Here is an 18,112-nt window from a genome sequence, read left to right on the forward strand (position 1 = left end):
TAATAATAAAAAAAAAAATTGAAATGCCTTTAATTTGGTCTATACTCTCTATATGTTCAATTTGGGGAAAATTCGGTGGTTATCAAAGGTATCTTCCCATGTGCATGAAGAAAGCTACAAACGACAAAACGCATACAAATTAATTAAGCTTTTTCCTCTAATTAATTAGTTCCTTCCTCAACCACCACCACACATTGTTTTTTTTCTCTCATTGAAAAGTTCCTTTTATATACATGGAAGAATCATTTTCAAAGGACTAAAAAACAAGTTTTACTGTTAGTTGATGGGGGCAGTTCTCCCACAGATGGGAGTGGTTTTGCACTCAAAATAATTTTGACAGTTCTTGGGAACTAATTCAATATGTGTAAATTAATTGAACGTAAAAATATTTTCATCGGTAGACTGACTCTTTTATTTTCCATAGAATTTTTCCTTACTTATATCAATCTAGAGACCACAACTTTTATTACATTCTACTTGCAAAATCATGAATTAAGCAAAAGTAAGGTAGGACCTAACCTCCCCTTGTTTGTACTTGTTCACAATCAGGATTTTATTACATTATAATTAAAAGACCATTACATGTTTTGTCTAGTTATATAAATAATTTATCAAAAAACTAAATTAAGATAAGATATATGCATGCATCTCATACGTATTTTGAACTCGTAATTATAAATCTTGAACCTTTGGATAGCTTTAATCTCGTGCATACTTTTGTTCGTAAAATATTTTCTAGACTAACAAGCTAATTAATCAGCTCTCTTTCCAACCAATATTTAAAAAAATTCTAATGTTAATTGGAATTACCCATAATTCAAATTAGGTAAGAGATAAGAGTGTCTCCATAGTGCATGACAATTGCTTAAAAAGCAACATTTTGAAGATAATTTTATTAAAAGATGAAAAAAGAGAGATTAAAAAACAAAACCCAGTAAATCAGTTAGGAGTGGACAGCTTCCACATGTTCGTTTGGAATATGCATGAAATAACAAGAAAACATTTGAATCGATTTTTGGGAAAATTCATAGGACCCATAATCTCATGTCTGGAAAAAGAAGGATTCTTGTCGGCCCATTATTTCATTTTTCCTATTTATTTTCTTTCGTTTGGATTTTACAACACAAAGTATGTTGAATCAATAATGTGTCCTTCAATTTTCTTATACACGTCAAGGAAGAAATGATTTATGAATCTATTCATAATACAATATTGTTTTCCATCAACAAAAATTGTGCTACTCCTTCGTCTTCAACGCTATAGGCGATCTCATATTCAAATTTTGAATAGAAACAATTTAGAATTTTTTTGATATAAATCAAAAATTTAGTCAGACTTCAATAGGTGCGCTAAAAACCAAACCAACAAGCAGCATCAATAAAATCTTATTTGTCTTGTATTTGCATGTTACATGAATGGCAATTTTTTGTTCCTTTGTGCCAAAAATTATTGCAAAATGGAACTCGATGATCTAATTAATTAGACACAACTTTTAAGTAATATGATATATAACCACACAATTAATCAACCAAATATAATTTAGAGATTCTCCATGTTCGCTTTGTCTATTTGAGCCAGATTTTAGTCTATGATATATAATAATGATTAAATAACAAATTTGGTAAGAGAAGTTAAAAAACGAATATTTTTAGATAGCTCAATTATTTGGAAAAATATAGTGGTTAATGAGATGAGATTTTGACTATTTACCATAAGTACTCCGCATGGAATAGAAAAAAAAAAGATTCAGATTTTAGGTCAGTCCTCTGTGCTAACAAACATTGTCAAATTTAGTAAGTGTCAAGTGTTGATGTGTCTTATTCAATCTAACCAACTTAACAACCGTTAGGATACGTGAAATGTGATAGATGAATTGGAGGCGTATCTAAAATTTAAATTATTGATCTGATAGAATTCATTAATTCACTAATCTATATTCTACACCCAAAATTTTACTCCTTCCATTTTAAAATAAGTGAATTGTTGAGTCTTTTTTTATAGTTCAAAATAAGTGAATTGTTCAAAGTTCAAAAGAGGTGTTGAATTTTATTTTTTTCCATTTAAGAATTGCTTGATAATATTTGAAAGGGCAAAAGTGAAAAGTGATACTCCTATTTATTTTATCTCCTAAACTTTTTTTTCTTAATGAATATGCATTACCTCAACAATTTCACTTATTTTGATATTGAGAGAGCATAATGTAAGTTATTCTACTTTTTCAAATTCAAGACCTCAAAACTTCTAGCATAGGTCAAAGATTTTTAGATGAGATTTAGATATGATTCCTCTTTCCACGCCTTCAAAAAAATTTCTATATTTGCTGATTCCTTCGTTGGCCAAATCCAAAGTAAACTATTTTCTTGATCATTTAAACAATTTTTTGGAACTAGAACTCCCTCCGTTTTTTAATATATCATTCTTACTATAAATAATTGGTTTATATTTTTTGTCATTTCATAAAATCAATGCAAAAATTATAATATTTTTTCTATTATACCCTTGATAGTAAACTAGTTTTGAAAATAGCTATATGACAAACCTAGGAAAACTAATAAGTAATTAATGTTCATTGCAATTACTTCATATATTGATTAATTACTCTCACCATTGCACTACTCTATAAAATATGATGTTATCATGTTTTTCTTTGTCGAAGTAGAACTAAAGTTCATGTCGATAGTCATATCTGCAACTATATTGAGATCAGGAATTTCTCGTCTAATTTTATTATAAATAACACCAGATTCAGCAAAAATATTTAGATCAATTTGAAATAATGAAATTTGAATTTTTTGTGACATTGTCATATCTGCTTTAAGAGTTTATAAAAAAATATTTTTACACAAAATATGTAGGAAAGCTAATTAAGGTGGGAAAAGTTGAATTTCTTCAAATTTTGGATCAATTTATCCTGAAATTTTTTGGCTCCAAAATCAAACTCAAAAATTTAAATAGTAATCAAAATGCATTTCAAAAATTGTAAAGTTACTTGGTTGAATTTAGCATATTTATCATTTATTGAATAGTTAACTTCGAAAAAAACATTAAATAAGAGAAGAATTGTAAACTTACTTAGATGCAATTAAAATCTAAAAAGATAACATATAAAAATGAACAATTACACACTCATTTCTTGATCTCTACCTAGTTGGCCTATGATTATTGTTTTTTTGGTACTTCGAACTTAAAACATGTGGAGATCCAAGAATACTATAGAACTTAAAACGTGTGGAGATCCAAGAATAAAATCCCTTCAAGATTTTGGCTACGCCTTTTAATTAGTCACTCATGCTACCTGCAAATTAGGCTGAATCTTGATCTATGTTAGTTTGGTGAGAACGTAAGAGAAAAATTAATCAAGACCGTACAACTATAGAAGAGATTAAAAGTATAAATAAAACTACTTTTGTTTGAAACTCCATCATAATATGCGTAAGTGTCGCATCATCAAGGGATCAAAGTTTTGGAACTACAACACATCATTATAGAGTTTTAATTGTAAAAGTTTCGATCGGTAAAACACTATGATAGAGTATTTTTGTGTTTTAGTTTGGAGTACATTTTTTTTTTTTGATCCAAGTTTTATTTAATTTTCACATTAACAAGTGCTGTTTTTCTGTTACAATAACGAGTTTAAATATTTGACAAGTGGCTCAAAAACTGCCCATCTTCCATTCTTACCACCTCAAAATCTATATTTTTTAAAACATAAATAGAGGATAGATATATAATACATGTATATGTTATGCATGTTGGATAGACTGCAAATATTTTTGACCTTCTATAAAGGTGTAAATTTGTATATTGAGGCTTCTATAAAGGGTTATTATATATATGCACTTTTACCTCTATTTTGTGCTTTTATCTTTTAAATTGTGTCCTCGTAACAAACAATTTTTCATGAAGCATAATTTTTTATTTTTACATTATAATATCTCACAAGTATATTCGGATACGACCCTTATTTTTTAAAGAACTTATGCTTCACAAGGCATAGACTCAATTGTCAAAGGACAATATGAGAAGGTACGATTGTATGCGTAATAAATGGTTTGTAGCCCAAAAGAATGAAGTAAACTTGTGGGTATGGATCATTTGAGCCCAAATTAGTCGTAAGAAGTCCAACCAACTAATTTGTTGTAGCCCAGTGGGTCAATTGAAGCTCCTTACGACATTTGTGTTCCTGTCAGCAGAATTTTCTCAGCCTCAGATTACTTGTACACCTCACTAACTTGTCAAATTGAAATCATCAGCAATAATTTGAATGGTCGAAAACCAAATTTCCAAAATCAGTAAGAGCCAACTTCAATTTTGCTATAATTTCTTCTTCTTTAAGGTATGCTCTTCTGATTCTTGAAGATTATAATTGCTCTCTTGTGGGGTTACTCAATCATCAATGTAATGTTTAGTTAAAATCTGAATTTTGGGTTGTTTATTTCCATCTGTTCTGTTGCTAAGTTTCTCTGAACAAAATGCCTTATCTAAATGTCTGGTCTTCAAGAACAAACTGCCTTATCTCTGAACAGGAGTTGGCTTCATCTTCTACTTCAGTTTTTACATGGCGGAGAACTGAAAGTTGGGTTCTTGCATACTCTCTGCCACATAATTCTACCTCTGATCATGTATCTACAAGGAATAAACCTAAGTTCAGAAATCAAGATTTTTGTTTGAGAACAGAATTCGTTCCTTTTCGCCCCCAAAAGAAGGATTCTTTTGCTTTGACACAAGCCTCTGAAGAGAAAGATATTCATTGTGATGTAGTAAAACAAAATTCACAATCTTTCACTAGTGGGGAAAGTGGGGTTGAGGGTTTCACTTGTGTTCAATTGGAGGAAAAGGGGAACTTGACTAATAATATTGAGTATGATGATGATGGTGATGTTGGAAATGAGGAGGATGAGGCAGGGAGAGTAAAAGGCGAGAAGGTGGACGTTCGAGCTCTGGCACAGAGCTTGCACTTTGTCAAAACTGCAGATGAGGTAGATGAAGTTCTTAAGGATAAGGTTGAATTGCCCCTTCAAGTTTACTCATCTATGATTAGAGGTTTTGGTAAAGATAAGAAGCTGAACTCTGCTATGGCACTTGTTGAGTGGTTAAGCAGGAGGAGCAAGGACAATATTGGCTCTATTAGCTTAAATGTGTTCATTTATAACAGTCTTTTAGGCGCCATAAAAGAGGCGGGGAAGTATGATTTTGTTGATAAAGTCATGGATGATATGGTCTCAGAAGGAGTGCAGCCTAATGTTGTGACGTACAATACTTTAATGAGAATTTATATAGAACAAGGTCGGGAACTTGAAGCTCTCAATCTTTTCAGGTTGATGCCAAAGAAGGGACTCTCTCCTAGTCCTGCATCCTATTCCACTGCCTTGTTTGCTTATCGGAGACTTGAAGATGGATTTGGTGCTATAACTTTCTTTGTCGAGACACGAGAGAAATATCAAAATGGTGAAATAGGAAACATTGAGGAAGAAAACTGGGAGGATGAATTTGCCAAGCTTGAGAATTTCATAGTTCGAATTTGCTACCAGGTGATGCGGCAGTGGCTGGTAAAGGGGGAAAATGCAAACACCAATGTTCTGAAACTACTAACGGATATGGATAGGGCTAGGCTCCAACTAAGTCGTGCAGAATATGAACGTCTAGTGTGGGCATGTACTCGTGAAGAACATCATGTTGTAGCAAAAGAACTGTATAATAGGATAAGAGAGAGGGATACAGAAATAAGCCTATCCGTTTGCAACCATATTATTTGGTTGATGGGTAAGGCGAAAAAATGGTGGGCAGCTCTTGAAATTTATGAGGATTTGTTGGATAAGGGGCCTAAACCAAACAACATGTCATATGAACTGATAGTTTCTCATTTTAACATACTGCTGAGTGCAGCCAGAAAAAGAGGTATTTGGCGATGGGGTGTTAGGTTGCTGAATAAAATGGAAGAGAAGGGGCTTAAACCAAAGAGTAGGGAATGGAATGCCGTCCTTGTTGCCTGTTCCAAGGCATCAGAAACATCTGCTGCAGTACAGATATTTAGGAGAATGGTAGAGAAAGGTGAAAAACCGACAGTTATCTCCTATGGAGCGTTGCTCAGTGCTCTAGAGAAAGGCAAGCTCTATGATGAAGCCCTTCAGGTTTGGAAACATATGATCAAAGTGGGCATCGAGCCAAATTTGTATGCCTATACTATTATGGCATCAATTTACACTGCTCAAGGGAAATTTAACATAGTTGATTCTATCATCAAGGAGATGGTTACTACTGGAGTTGAGCCTACAGTTGTTACATTCAACGCTATTATCAGTGGATGTGCTCGGAACGGTATGGAAAGTGTTGCATACGAGTGGTTTCAGCGTATGAAAACTCAAAACATAACCCCCAATGAGGTTAGCTATGAAATGTTAATTGAGGCTCTTGCGAATGATGGCAAGCCGAGGCTAGCATATGAGTTGTATGTGAGAGCTCTATCTGAAGGCCTGAGTCTTTCTACAAAGGCTTATGATGCAGTCATCTCGTCTACACAGGCATATGGTGCAAGTATTGATCTAAGCATTCTTGGCCCCCGCCCACCAGAAAAAAAGAAAAGAGTGCAAATCAGGAAAAGCTTGTCTGAATTCTGTAATATAGCCGATGTTCCTAGAAGAAGCATGCCCTTTGACAGGGAAGAAATTTTTACTGCTCAGACAAAAGGAACATGATAAGCACAACTTTATATTGTTTGTGTGTGTAAGTCTGCTCTTGAAAATCCAACTCAAAGGTATACTACTCATTGTTTATATGTTGTGCTGCTTTCAACTAAGAGTATATGCTTCCTCTTGTGTAAAGCTACATTAGTTAATTGACTTTAGATGCAAAATCAGGCTGGTGCCATTTACCTTTTCACCTCTATTCTGGATTCAAGCATTCATCTTTTCTCTGGCACTTCCATTATATGAACCACTCCATTATATTATTATACAATGCCTCCCTTTATTTTGCGAATGAATTCAGTCTAATGTCTCCCTAAAGAGAGAGCTAGTTCAAAACTCAGCCGAGACAGAAAACACTAGCTGATTCATCCTAATCTTGGTGGATACAGTTTATTGGCACCTATTGCCCTGTGGAATTAGTCTAGGCACGCGAAAACTGGTTCGAACACCACAATCATTAAAAAAAAAAGAAAAAAGAGAGAAATGGATGCCTGGAAAGTTTCGTTCTTGATCCGCTCTGCTAATATTGTTCCCTTTGTACTGAAAAAGTTGAAACCCTTTAGAGTTGTTTCCATAGAATTTCAGGCTGACAGGTAATATGAGGAAGCATATTATATTCTTCTAGTACAAGTACCAAAAAGCTTGCTAGAATCAATTCCTTGCGTAGCTTCACTTGACAAATGTTTGATCTAGGTAGGTATTTATTGAACTAAATTTATTTTAGTCAGACTACTTGTTTTTGTCCGAAATAAATGTTTTTTTGACATTTTTCTAAATCAATTACTCTCTTTGTTCACTTTTAATTGTTATGTTGTGTTTTTCAAAAGTCAATTTGACTAGTTTTCACATTTAAATTAGATTACATTAATTCGATATTTTAAACAAAAATTTAGATATTCAAAAATTATACGAAAAGTACATAAATTCCAATTTTTTGCATATCAATATAATGAAAAAATATATCCTAAAATGTTAGTCAAAGTTATTATCATTTAACTCTAAAAATGGAAACTATGACAATCAAAAGTGGACAAAGGTAGTACTCATTTTTAAAAGGGAAAATGATTTGATATACGTTAACAATAGTGACTCACATATACTTTTACCGTTACATAAATGACATAAATAAAAAAATTCATGTAAGTTTATTCAATTCTTTTGCAAAGTTAAGGGATATATTTGATTTTTTTCACAGATGAGTTTTTGTTTTTATTTTTTCAGTTCAACGAATAATTTAAATTTATTATTTTGATAATTAAATTTATTTTTTCACTCATCTTATAATTTAATTTTATGAATGATGCCTGATTTTCTTTTGCAACTATGAAAAATAAATTACAATATAATCGGGAAAAAAAGTCAGAGAACTTTTTTCTTTGTTTATCGACTTCTTTTTCTTTTCTCATATTTTCACACGTGAAATCTAAACTTTCTGTTTGGAAGGACTCATTGGTAATTGGATTTGGTGTAATTATACTGTCTTGTCTTGTTTGGAAGGACATGTAATTACTTTGTCAGCAGGTAATTGATGTAATTGGAAGGGGGTAATTATACTCTATAATTCACAGGCAGAGGTTGTGAATTGCTGGTAATTACCACTTGATTACTTTTTTATTTCTTTTTTTTATTTCTATTTTTTTTTTGTTTTAATTTTTTTTACTTCTATTATTTTAAGTTCTTTTTTTTTATTATTATTCTAAAAATTTGTAAAAGTTTTTTTTAATTATTATTATTATATTTCATTTTCTTTTTATTCTCAACCTTACTTTACGTGATTCTATGTAATTTTTTCGTATTATCTATTTCTTTATGCCATGTTTATTTTCTCATTAGCATAATTTTATTATATTCTAATTTTTAAATTAAAATAGAATTTATTGTTAAGTAAGGTTATAGACTTACGTTTTCTTTATTAAGAAAAACTAAAACTAAATCATATTTATTGCTATGTTGAAATTTGTTATAAGAGTATTATGTTAAAATTTTTGTTTTGAATTTATAACTTATGTTATATTTTCAGTTTCATTTGTTTTAGTAATATTGAATCTACATTGCACGTCATTTTTAATTAGAGTTGATAAATTATATTTTTGTCAAACATTTAATAATTTATGACATTTTATTTATATATTATTCTTTTTATCAAACATGCATTTCACNATGTTTATTAATTAATATATTTTTAAAAAAGAATATATATCTTAAATATTTAATTTAATGTCATTTATAAAATTTCTTATTTATCTAGTATAAATTTTAAATAATTAATTTTTATTTTAAAAATTTATTATAATTTTATGATTGCAATTGTGCATTCAAACATAACATGTGTAATTACACCGTGGCATCCAAATATGATATGTGTAATTATATTGTGATAACCAAACATGTCAGTATAATTACTAGGCTAGTACACCAATTCCACTTACCAGGTGAATTTTCCAAACAGACCCTAAAATGGAGAGCGATAGAAACTATGGGGAGTATAAAGTTTTTTTCGAGTATTATATTACGACTTTTGATATCTAGCCTATTATTATTATTACTAGATAATGTTGCCCGTGCTATGCACGGGTCCAATAATATAAATGGTATATTTTGGGGCTAATAACTGAATTTTTGAAGCGATTGTTTGCGTGGTTAAAGGAATAAGTTTTTTTTATCACAAACATGTTCTTTCTTTGACGCTATTTAAGGCATAATAAGACTACCCACATACAACATTTTTGAAATATTTTATGTTGTCAATTCTCATGATTTATAGTATTTTTATGATAGATTCACTTCAAGAATCAGTGGAATTTTTTGTATTTTTTTTTCAAAACATATTTTATGTTGTCAATTATCATGATTTATAGTATTTTTACGTAATTTTTAAATATAAAAAAAATAAGACAAATAAATTAAAATGGACCCAATATATGTTATTTTTGTTGTCTCAATTTATGTGACAGAAATGAAATTTGGAGAGTCATCCAAATTTTCATATATTTTTTTAAAATGTTTGAAGTTATTAATTGTTGTGATTTATAATATTTTTATGTAATTTTGAAATAATGTACATTACCAGTCACTTTGTCCTAATTTATGTGATATGGATAAAATTACAAAATTAACCCTTTTAAAATGTCTTTCAGATATTTTAAGTTGTTAAATATTATTATTTATAAAACTTTTTTGGTAATATTAAAATGATATGTGTTATTTTTTCTGTCCCAATATATGTGAGCCTGATAGAATTTTGAGAGTCAACCTATATTATTATATAGCTTTTAAATATTTTAATTTGGTAATTATTGTAATTTTTAATGCTTTTTAAGTCATTTCTAAATGATATGTGTTGATTCCTTGATTGAGACTTTTTCATTTGTGAGATATATATATATATATATATATATATATATTGATATCGTGCTATGCACTTCACAATAATATAAATGGTATGTTTTGGGCTAATAACCGAGTTTTTGAAGCGATTGTTTGCGTGGATAAAGGAAGAAGTTTTTTTATCACAAACATGTACTTTCTTTGACGCTATTTAAGGCATAATAAGACTACCCGCATGCAACATTTTTGAAATATTTTATGTTGTCAATTATCATGATTTATAGTATTTTTACGATAGATTCACTTCAAGAATCAGTGAAATTTTTTGTATTTTTTTTCAAAACATATTTTATGTTGTCAATTATCATGATTTATAGTATTTTTACGTAATTTTTAAATATAAAAAAAAGAAGACAAATAAATTAAAATGGACCCAATATATGTTATTTTTGTTGTCTCAATTTATGTGACACAAATGAAATTTGGAGAGTCATCCAAATTTTCATATTTTTTTTCCAATAATTGAAATTATTAATTATTGTGATTTATAATATTTTTATGTAACTTTGAAATAATGTACATTACTGGTCACTTTGTCCTAATTTATGTGATATGGATAAAATTACAAAATTAACCCTTTTAAAATGTCTTTCAGATATTTTAAGTTGTTACTTATTATTATTTATAATACTTTTTTGGTAATATTAAACTGATATGTGCTATTTTTTCTGTCCCAATATATGTGAGTCTGATAGAATTCTGAGAGTCAACCTATTTTATTATATTGCTTTTAAATATTTTAATACTTTTTAAGTCATTTGTAAATGATATATTTTGCTTCCTGATTGAGACTTTTCCATTTGTGATATATATATACATATTCTATATTATTTTAAGAGGGAATTTATGCCCAAGTTCTACTATATAATAAATATAATACATAATATTCAAGAAAGTCCCAATCTTGAATCTTGGGTATAAACTTCCTTTTAGAAGTCCCACAAGTATAATATATAATATTCAAGATTGGAAAAAGTTCCAATCTTGAACATTATATATTATAGTTGGGCCTAAACTCTCTTTTATAATATAGTAGAAATATTAATTAATTATATTTACTAAAGCAAGTGAAGTGGTGTTCCCGAGGACTAATTAGGACAACGACCAGCCAATTCTAGATAATATTTAATATTTCTTCCGTCCACTTTTAATTGTTATAATTTCATTTTTTAGAGTTAAACTATAAGAATTTTGATTAATATTTTATAATGTATTTTTCATAATATTGATATACACAAATCTGCAATTTATAGTACTTTTTGTATAGTTTTTGAATATCTTTTTTTTTTTGTTTAAAATGTCTTATTAATTTAATCTAACTTAACTTTGAAAATTAGTAAAATTAACTTTCAAAAAACGCAACATGACGATTAAAAGGGAACGAAGAGAGTAATTTTTCTTTCTCCATACATATGGTAATTTTTTTTTCCGGAACTCTGATATTATTTCATTTTATAAAATGTTTTCACAAACATAAAAATACAGATCCATTTAATAATTAAATATTCAACTTTGATACTTTAATGTAGCTTACTTCCAACAATCAATATAATTATTTTCATCGTGACACCATCATATTCTATATATAATAAGCCACAATGTATCTATCTTGTTAGCTTTCAATCAAAAGCTAACAAGAATTTTAGTTACATATTTATTATTTAGTTAAATAATAAATATGTTATTGTATGAGCTATTTATTACTCATTCCTTTTGAATTTGTTAATCTGATTTTGATCTGACACATAGTTTACGAAAGTAAATTAGATTTTGAGAAAAAACATCAAGTGATGCTTGAAGTTGTCCCAAATTTTCAAAAATATACCTTAACTTTGCGTGCGTCCTATTACCCCACAAAACATTTAAAATCACAATAAATACACATTTTTTACACAATATTGCCAGTTTGGACAAAAATATCCTTCGAATGTGCAATTTCTTAAAAATAAAAAGTCGGACCCATTATTGATGTATTGAAGGATGCTTTGATAATTTCGTATGATGAATTCGTTTTGTTTGTTTCTTTTAAATTTCTTTTACTATACTAAATAATTGTATAAAATATTTTGAATCACGATAATTAATCACTTAAATATTTAAAAGATATAAAAATATATAAAAGATCTGATTGACTCTTCAAATTTTACCGGTGACACATAAATTGGGACAAATGAAATAATATATATTATTTGAAAATTTCTTAGAAAGTACTATAAATTACAATAATTAACAGCTAGAAATATTTCAAAGACAAAAAAAATTGATTGAATCTCAAAATTTTTTTTAGTACTACATAAATTGAGAAAAAAGAAATGACCTCTATTATTTGAAAATGGCGTAAAATTATTACAAATCATACAATAAGAATTAACAATTTAAAATTTTAAAAAACTTTATTGTTTTATACTTATTCTATTTCTACTTTGGACAAAAATATCCTCCCAATATGCATATTTTTTTAAACAAAAAGTGGGACCCATTATTGATGTATTCAAGGATGCTTTGGTAATTTTCCTACGATGAATTCGTTTTGTTTGTTGTTTAATTTTTTTAAAATAATTGTATAAAATATTATAAATCACAATATTTATTTACTTAAATATTCAAAAGATATAAAAATATGTAAAAGATCTGATTAACTCTTCAAATTTTATATGAAATAATATATATTATTTGAAAATTACTTAGAAAGTACAATATTTACAGTAATTAACAATAGAATATTTTAAAGACAAAAAAAATTGATTGAATCTCTAAATTTTATTAGTACCACATAAATTGAGAAAGAAGAAATAACCTTTATTATTTCAAAATTGCGTAAAAAATATTACAAATCATACAACAATAATTAGCAATTTAGAATGTTAAAAGACATAATTTTTTTTTACCATAGTTAACAATAATTAAAAATTTAAACTATTTTAAATTAATATTAAAGTTTGATTAACTCTTTAATTTTGTCTTTGCCACATAAATTGAAACAAAAAATGATACATATTGGGCCCGTGCTAGCATGGGCTCCGATGTCTAGTATATATATATATATATATATATATGTATTATTAAGTGTAGATCTGAATGATTCCCTTCTGGCAACCAACAGCCACGTTATTAAGTCAAACATTTACAAGGTATGTTTTTGAGTGAATTGAACTCTTATGTGTTCCGCCAAACAAAAACTTTTGTCGTATTTAGAAATCAAAAGTTTTCGTATGGTTTTTGAACACTAAAATATAATCGAAAATATTTTATAGTTGATATAGTTTTTTGAAGGCTAATTTTTTTTAGTACATATAAATCAAGCCTCAAGGGTTTCTGTACAATTTTTGACATATCTAAAATATTTTATAGCGCCAAGTATTTTGAATTGTCTGAATCTCAAATCACAAAAATCCAGGCTGTTACTTTCAGCAACGCTGGAAATTTTATACATTTATATTTTTTTATATGAAAAAAAAAAAGAATAATAAAGGAATATAATTTAATGGTGTCCCTTTTCTAAACGCCATCAACTCTTTTTTTTTTTTGAAAAATCTTTTTATTTTCTTTTCTGCAAACTCAAAACGCATTGGTAACTGTTTGTTTTTTCAATAATTTGACAGTTAGCCAACTTTTGTTCATAAATCCTCAAAACCCACATCCAAATCTTCATCCATTTTACGGAAGACTCAATTTCCCCCCAAAAAGTGTTGTTTTGAGAAGCAAAATCCGAGATTTTTGGTTCCATTTTCCAAGATGAATTGATTTGTGAAAAGGGGTTGTACCTTGTTAGTGATTGTGTAAAGATCGAGTGGTTCTTGATTTAGCGAAGAATAAGAATGGAACCTCCAAGGGGGGTTTTTACTTCTGTGTGGAACTTCATTCGTTTCTTACCTTACTTCATTTGCCTGCTTATTTTGGGTGTCTTGAAAGGTTCTTCTTCTTCAATTACACTCCTATTTACATGTTACTGTTGTCTCTTCTTTCCTTTTCTCAATTAGCATACGTTTTTCATTTCTGTTACTTTGTCATGTCTTCTTCATTCCTGTTGCTTTAAAATGATTTTACTTGAGCTGAGAAACAACCTCTCTATCTCTCAAGGGTAGGGGGGTAAGGTCTGTTTACGATCTATACTCCCCAGATCCCACTTGTGAGATTCCACCAGGTAAGTTGTTGTTGTTGTTGTTTTACTGTTCCAAAGCTAATCTCCTTGATTCTGAATAGAAATGACTGGTTTGTGCTACTTACTCTTTGCAGGTGTCATTGTGTTCCCTATCGTCCTTATTATACTCACTGTCGGAAACTGTTCCCTTATTTTGGGTCTTTGGCCAGTGCACCTGTTCTATACATTTTACTGTATATGGAGGTGCCTTCTTAAGCTATTGTTTATCATGGTTAACCTTATGTGTCTAAAGATACTCTTTAATGACTTGCACCTTGTTTGATGAATTGCAGCACAAAGCAACTAGGTCCAGCTTTAAAATTTTTGACAAGCATATGTGCCCTTGTTATTTTATATTTATGGCCGTTCATTGCAATTGCAACTAGCATTATTGGCGGGGCTGCTTATGGCTTCCTTTCACCAGTGTTTGCCACTTTCCAAGCTGTGGATGGAAGAACGACTAATGCCTTCTATCACAGTATATATGTATGTATTAATGATTCCTGTTTCCTACACTGTTGATATCTCATCTCTCATTTTGCCTTTGCCTTTGACTTTGAGTTTGTGAATTGGTTCACTGTGATGGTAGGATGGGACCTGGGACACGGTGAAAGGAAGCTTTACCATTGTTAGGGATTTGAAGGATGTCTTATACCATTCCTATTTCTCAATCATGGATGATTTCCGACTTCAAGGACCTTCTGATGGAAAATACTACGAGATCAGGTTTTGTTGAATCGTCTATCTCAAAGTTCTTTTTCCCGTCTTTGTCCAATTTGAGTTGGATAATTTTCTCTATATTTCCATACCTTATATCTTTCATTATCAGAGAGTTTCAGATAACTAGTTAGTATGTCAATTCAGTTAATGAATTGTATCTTGTACTGGAAATATACAACAAAGCAGCTTGCCGTTGTTTGCAAATTGCATGCACTACTTTTATTTCACTGTCAGTTGAAACCTACACCTCAAAGCTTTCTTGATTAGTCCTACCATATGTGAATGACAGGGTAGAGGATCTTGTATGGTGGTGTAATTTCAGCTACAGAAGCTTGCACGACATTTCTTATCATATTTGAATAACAGATGGGAGAATATCTTGTATGGTGGTTAACCTAAAAGAAAAACATAAATGGAGAATCTGAATGTCCCCTATTTTCCTAGAACATTTCATCTATTTTAACTTCTGTTTCAGAAGAATTTTCAAAACTCCAGCTTTCCCTTTAGATTTGATCTATTTTTGTATTAGTTCATTCCAAAAATATATCCCTGTTACTTAATTGGCAAACTATACAAAAAGAAATATATAAGAAGTATATACTTATTGTTTATAGTATCTTTACATCTTCCACATATTTTGCTAATAACACTGTCAATGATTTTTCTGAAAATCAGTGAAGCGTCAAGTTAGGTCATACAAAACCTTAAAACACTTATTTCGTTTCTCTTAATTCTGACAAAAATAAAACCATCAACCCCTGGGTTTTCTAGCCATCTTAGGACAACCAGGATGAGGTCAAGATGTTATTCTACTTGTCAACAAGTCAAATCTCCTTATTCTTATGTCAACAGAAATAATGGTAATACTATATGTTACCCTACATGTCAGTAAGTCTTAATCTCCTTCTTGTGACAAACAGAAACACAGATGCATTTGTTTTTGGAAATGTTCAGTACTTTGCCACAATTCTTTTAGTCTAAAGTTGCATGTTGTAGGTCTTTGCACTTATGACATTTTAAAATGCCTGCTGTTTTCCTTAACAAAAATGTTCTTTGATTCTCATGGATTCAACTTATGCTGTTTATCTGCAAGCATATGTTGGGGGTTTTGCTGGGTATAAATTCTTCATGAGAGATTTTCGTTTTTCTCAGAACCTACAATGCAATCTATTGCAGGGTGCTTTATATTCCTTTGGCGCTAATAGCTGTGGTACTAGGACTCGTGGTTGACATGCCAATGATCATGCTAATTGCTGCTTGCAAATTCCCTTACATGATTTTCAAGGGGTGGCGTCGTTTATTTCAAGATTGTATAGGCCGAGAAGGGCCTTTTCTTGAGACAATCTGTGTGCCATTTGCTGGCCTTGCTATCTTACTCTGGCCAATGGCTGTTATTGCTGCATTCTTTGGATCAATATTAGCAAGTGTCCCTCTAGGCGCTTATGCAGGAGTAGTTGTATATCAGGTTTTGTTCCTTTTCTTCTCCAACTCCTTACTTCAATGATCTCAAAATTGCCTCTTGTGTTTTATACATTTCTGGAACTGCTAAAGTTTTACCAATGCCTTCTACTTCAGGAGTGTTCTCTTTGGTCAGGGCTTTGCTATATCGTTGCTTCCTTGTCCTTATATGATGAATATAGCAATGATGTGCTGGACATGCCAGAAGGGTCCTGCTTTCCTAGGTTCTGATAACTACAACCTTTAGACCTCCAGGACTGTGATAATTGACAAAACTATATTTAATTTCAAATAATTTTGATAGTTTCCATATATCTGTGGTATTCATACAGGCCTCAGTACAGAAAGAAGACTGCATCAAGGACCAACTCTCGTGCAGATTCTTTATCAAGGCCTGATTCTTTCAAAAATCCACCAACTAGTGCAAACGCCATCAATGTCCCCATACTCGACTTGATACCCCTCGAGGTATACTTGAAGTTATTTGCTTTTTTGATGCTTCACCATTACCTGGCTGTGAATTTTGGTGCTAATTTGCGCTCAACATATATTACTACTGTAGCTTCTTGATGGCTTATTCAAGGGCTGTCAATGTCATGGCGAAATCTTGGTATCTCAAGGAGTAATTACACAAAAAGACATTGAAGATGCCAAATCTAGTAAAGACAGTGGTCAAGTCATTAGCATTGGTTTGCCTTCCTATTGCATCCTTCACACCCTTATACGTTCTGCAAAAGCCAACAGTGCTGGTATTTTGTTAAGTAAGTCAAATATGCAACTTTGACCATTTAGTTAAAATTGGGATTATAGAAAGAGACTGATCATGCAAACCTTCATTTAATGCAGATGATGACGGCACTGAATTAACTAGCACGAACAGGCCCAGAGATACCTTCTCTGAGTGGTTTTTCAATCCACTCTTGATCATCAAAGACCAGATCAAAGCCGCAAATCTTTCTGACAGCGACGAGGAGTACCTTGGCAAATTGGTTTTGTTGAGTGGTGATCCTGAGAGGTTGAGGGATTTAAATATTGGATCACCACCTGAATCTGAACTGAGGCGAGCTGAGGTTGAGGCGTTAGCTCGAAGGTGATAAACCTTGTTTTCCCGTGTTTTTACCACTCTATGGCATTCTGATTTTTGTATTAACTCCTCCTGATTTTTTCATTAAGGCTACGAGGCATCACCAAATCTATATCAAGATTTCCAACATTCAAGCGCCGTTTTGAGAGTAGCATCAAGATTATCTTAGAAGAACTTGCCAAGAAGAATGGTGATAGTAGAAAATCAGAAGATGCTGGAACTCAGAGAACTCTCAGGTCAAAAAGCATGTTTGTTCGTATGTTTAGCGAGAACTCTTTCAAGAATAGAAATGGCAAGAGTGATCAAGAGGCTCAACTGGTAGATACTGATAGAGATGTTGAAATTCAATGATAAGATTTGCATGAATTTTATGAACTAGCATGCTTTGCTTAATCTGTCTGTGCATTTTCAGTCAACAGGTTTAGATTGAAGACTATTTTGAAAGCTTTAATTAGTTCTTCCTGCTAGAAATGAATTTTATATTTCTTGGACAAAGTTAATGGATCTGTGCATCAGTTGATAAAATATTTCGTTGCAACTTGGATAAAACTTTCTTTTAAACTTCTGTTTAGATGGAGAACAAGGCTGAGAATGTATCACTGTAATAATTTAGCCAATGTTTTCAAAACGGTACTC

At 30.6% G+C, this 18,112-nt stretch overlaps 2 protein-coding genes across 2 annotated transcripts; both read left to right on the forward strand.

Moving 5' to 3' along the window:
• Window positions 1-4,259: 4,259 nt before the first annotated feature.
• Window positions 4,260-6,912, forward strand: LOC125847859 (protein LOW PHOTOSYNTHETIC EFFICIENCY 1, chloroplastic-like). Its single transcript, XM_049527572.1, has one exon. It carries the CDS (start codon window positions 4,473-4,475, stop codon window positions 6,693-6,695), a length of 2,223 nt encoding a protein of 740 aa, XP_049383529.1. The 5' UTR covers window positions 4,260-4,472; the 3' UTR covers window positions 6,696-6,912.
• Window positions 6,913-13,619: 6,707 nt separating this feature from the next.
• LOC125847793 (uncharacterized membrane protein At3g27390-like) lies at window positions 13,620-18,010 on the forward strand. The gene is made up of 10 exons (XM_049527489.1): window positions 13,620-13,985; window positions 14,310-14,418; window positions 14,508-14,700; window positions 14,804-14,940; window positions 16,111-16,399; window positions 16,510-16,616; window positions 16,725-16,860; window positions 16,955-17,153; window positions 17,239-17,482; window positions 17,566-18,010. The coding sequence occupies exons 1-10, from the start codon at window positions 13,892-13,894 to the stop codon at window positions 17,825-17,827; spliced, it is 1,770 nt and encodes a 589-aa protein (XP_049383446.1). The 5' UTR covers window positions 13,620-13,891; the 3' UTR covers window positions 17,828-18,010.
• Window positions 18,011-18,112: the final 102 nt, after the last annotated feature.

Source organism: Solanum stenotomum, chromosome 12, assembly GCF_019186545.1.
Source record: "Solanum stenotomum isolate F172 chromosome 12, ASM1918654v1, whole genome shotgun sequence".
Lineage (NCBI taxonomy): Eukaryota > Viridiplantae > Streptophyta > Magnoliopsida > Solanales > Solanaceae > Solanum > Solanum stenotomum.

What these genes read in the sequence shown, in the direction of transcription:
- LOC125847859 (XM_049527572.1), top strand. Translation starts at nt 4,473, where the DNA reads ATGCCTTATCTAAATGTCTGGTCTTCAAGAACAAACTGCCTTATCTCT.
- LOC125847793 (XM_049527489.1), top strand. Translation starts at nt 13,892, where the DNA reads ATGGAACCTCCAAGGGGGGTTTTTACTTCTGTGTGGAACTTCATTCGT. An exon ending in ACATTTTACTGTATATGGAG is followed by an intron (nt 14,419 to 14,507) that starts GTGCCTTCTTAA and finishes GATGAATTGCAG; the next exon opens with CACAAAGCAACTAGGTCCAG. An exon ending in TCGACTTGATACCCCTCGAG is followed by an intron (nt 16,861 to 16,954) that starts GTATACTTGAAG and finishes TTACTACTGTAG; the next exon opens with CTTCTTGATGGCTTATTCAA.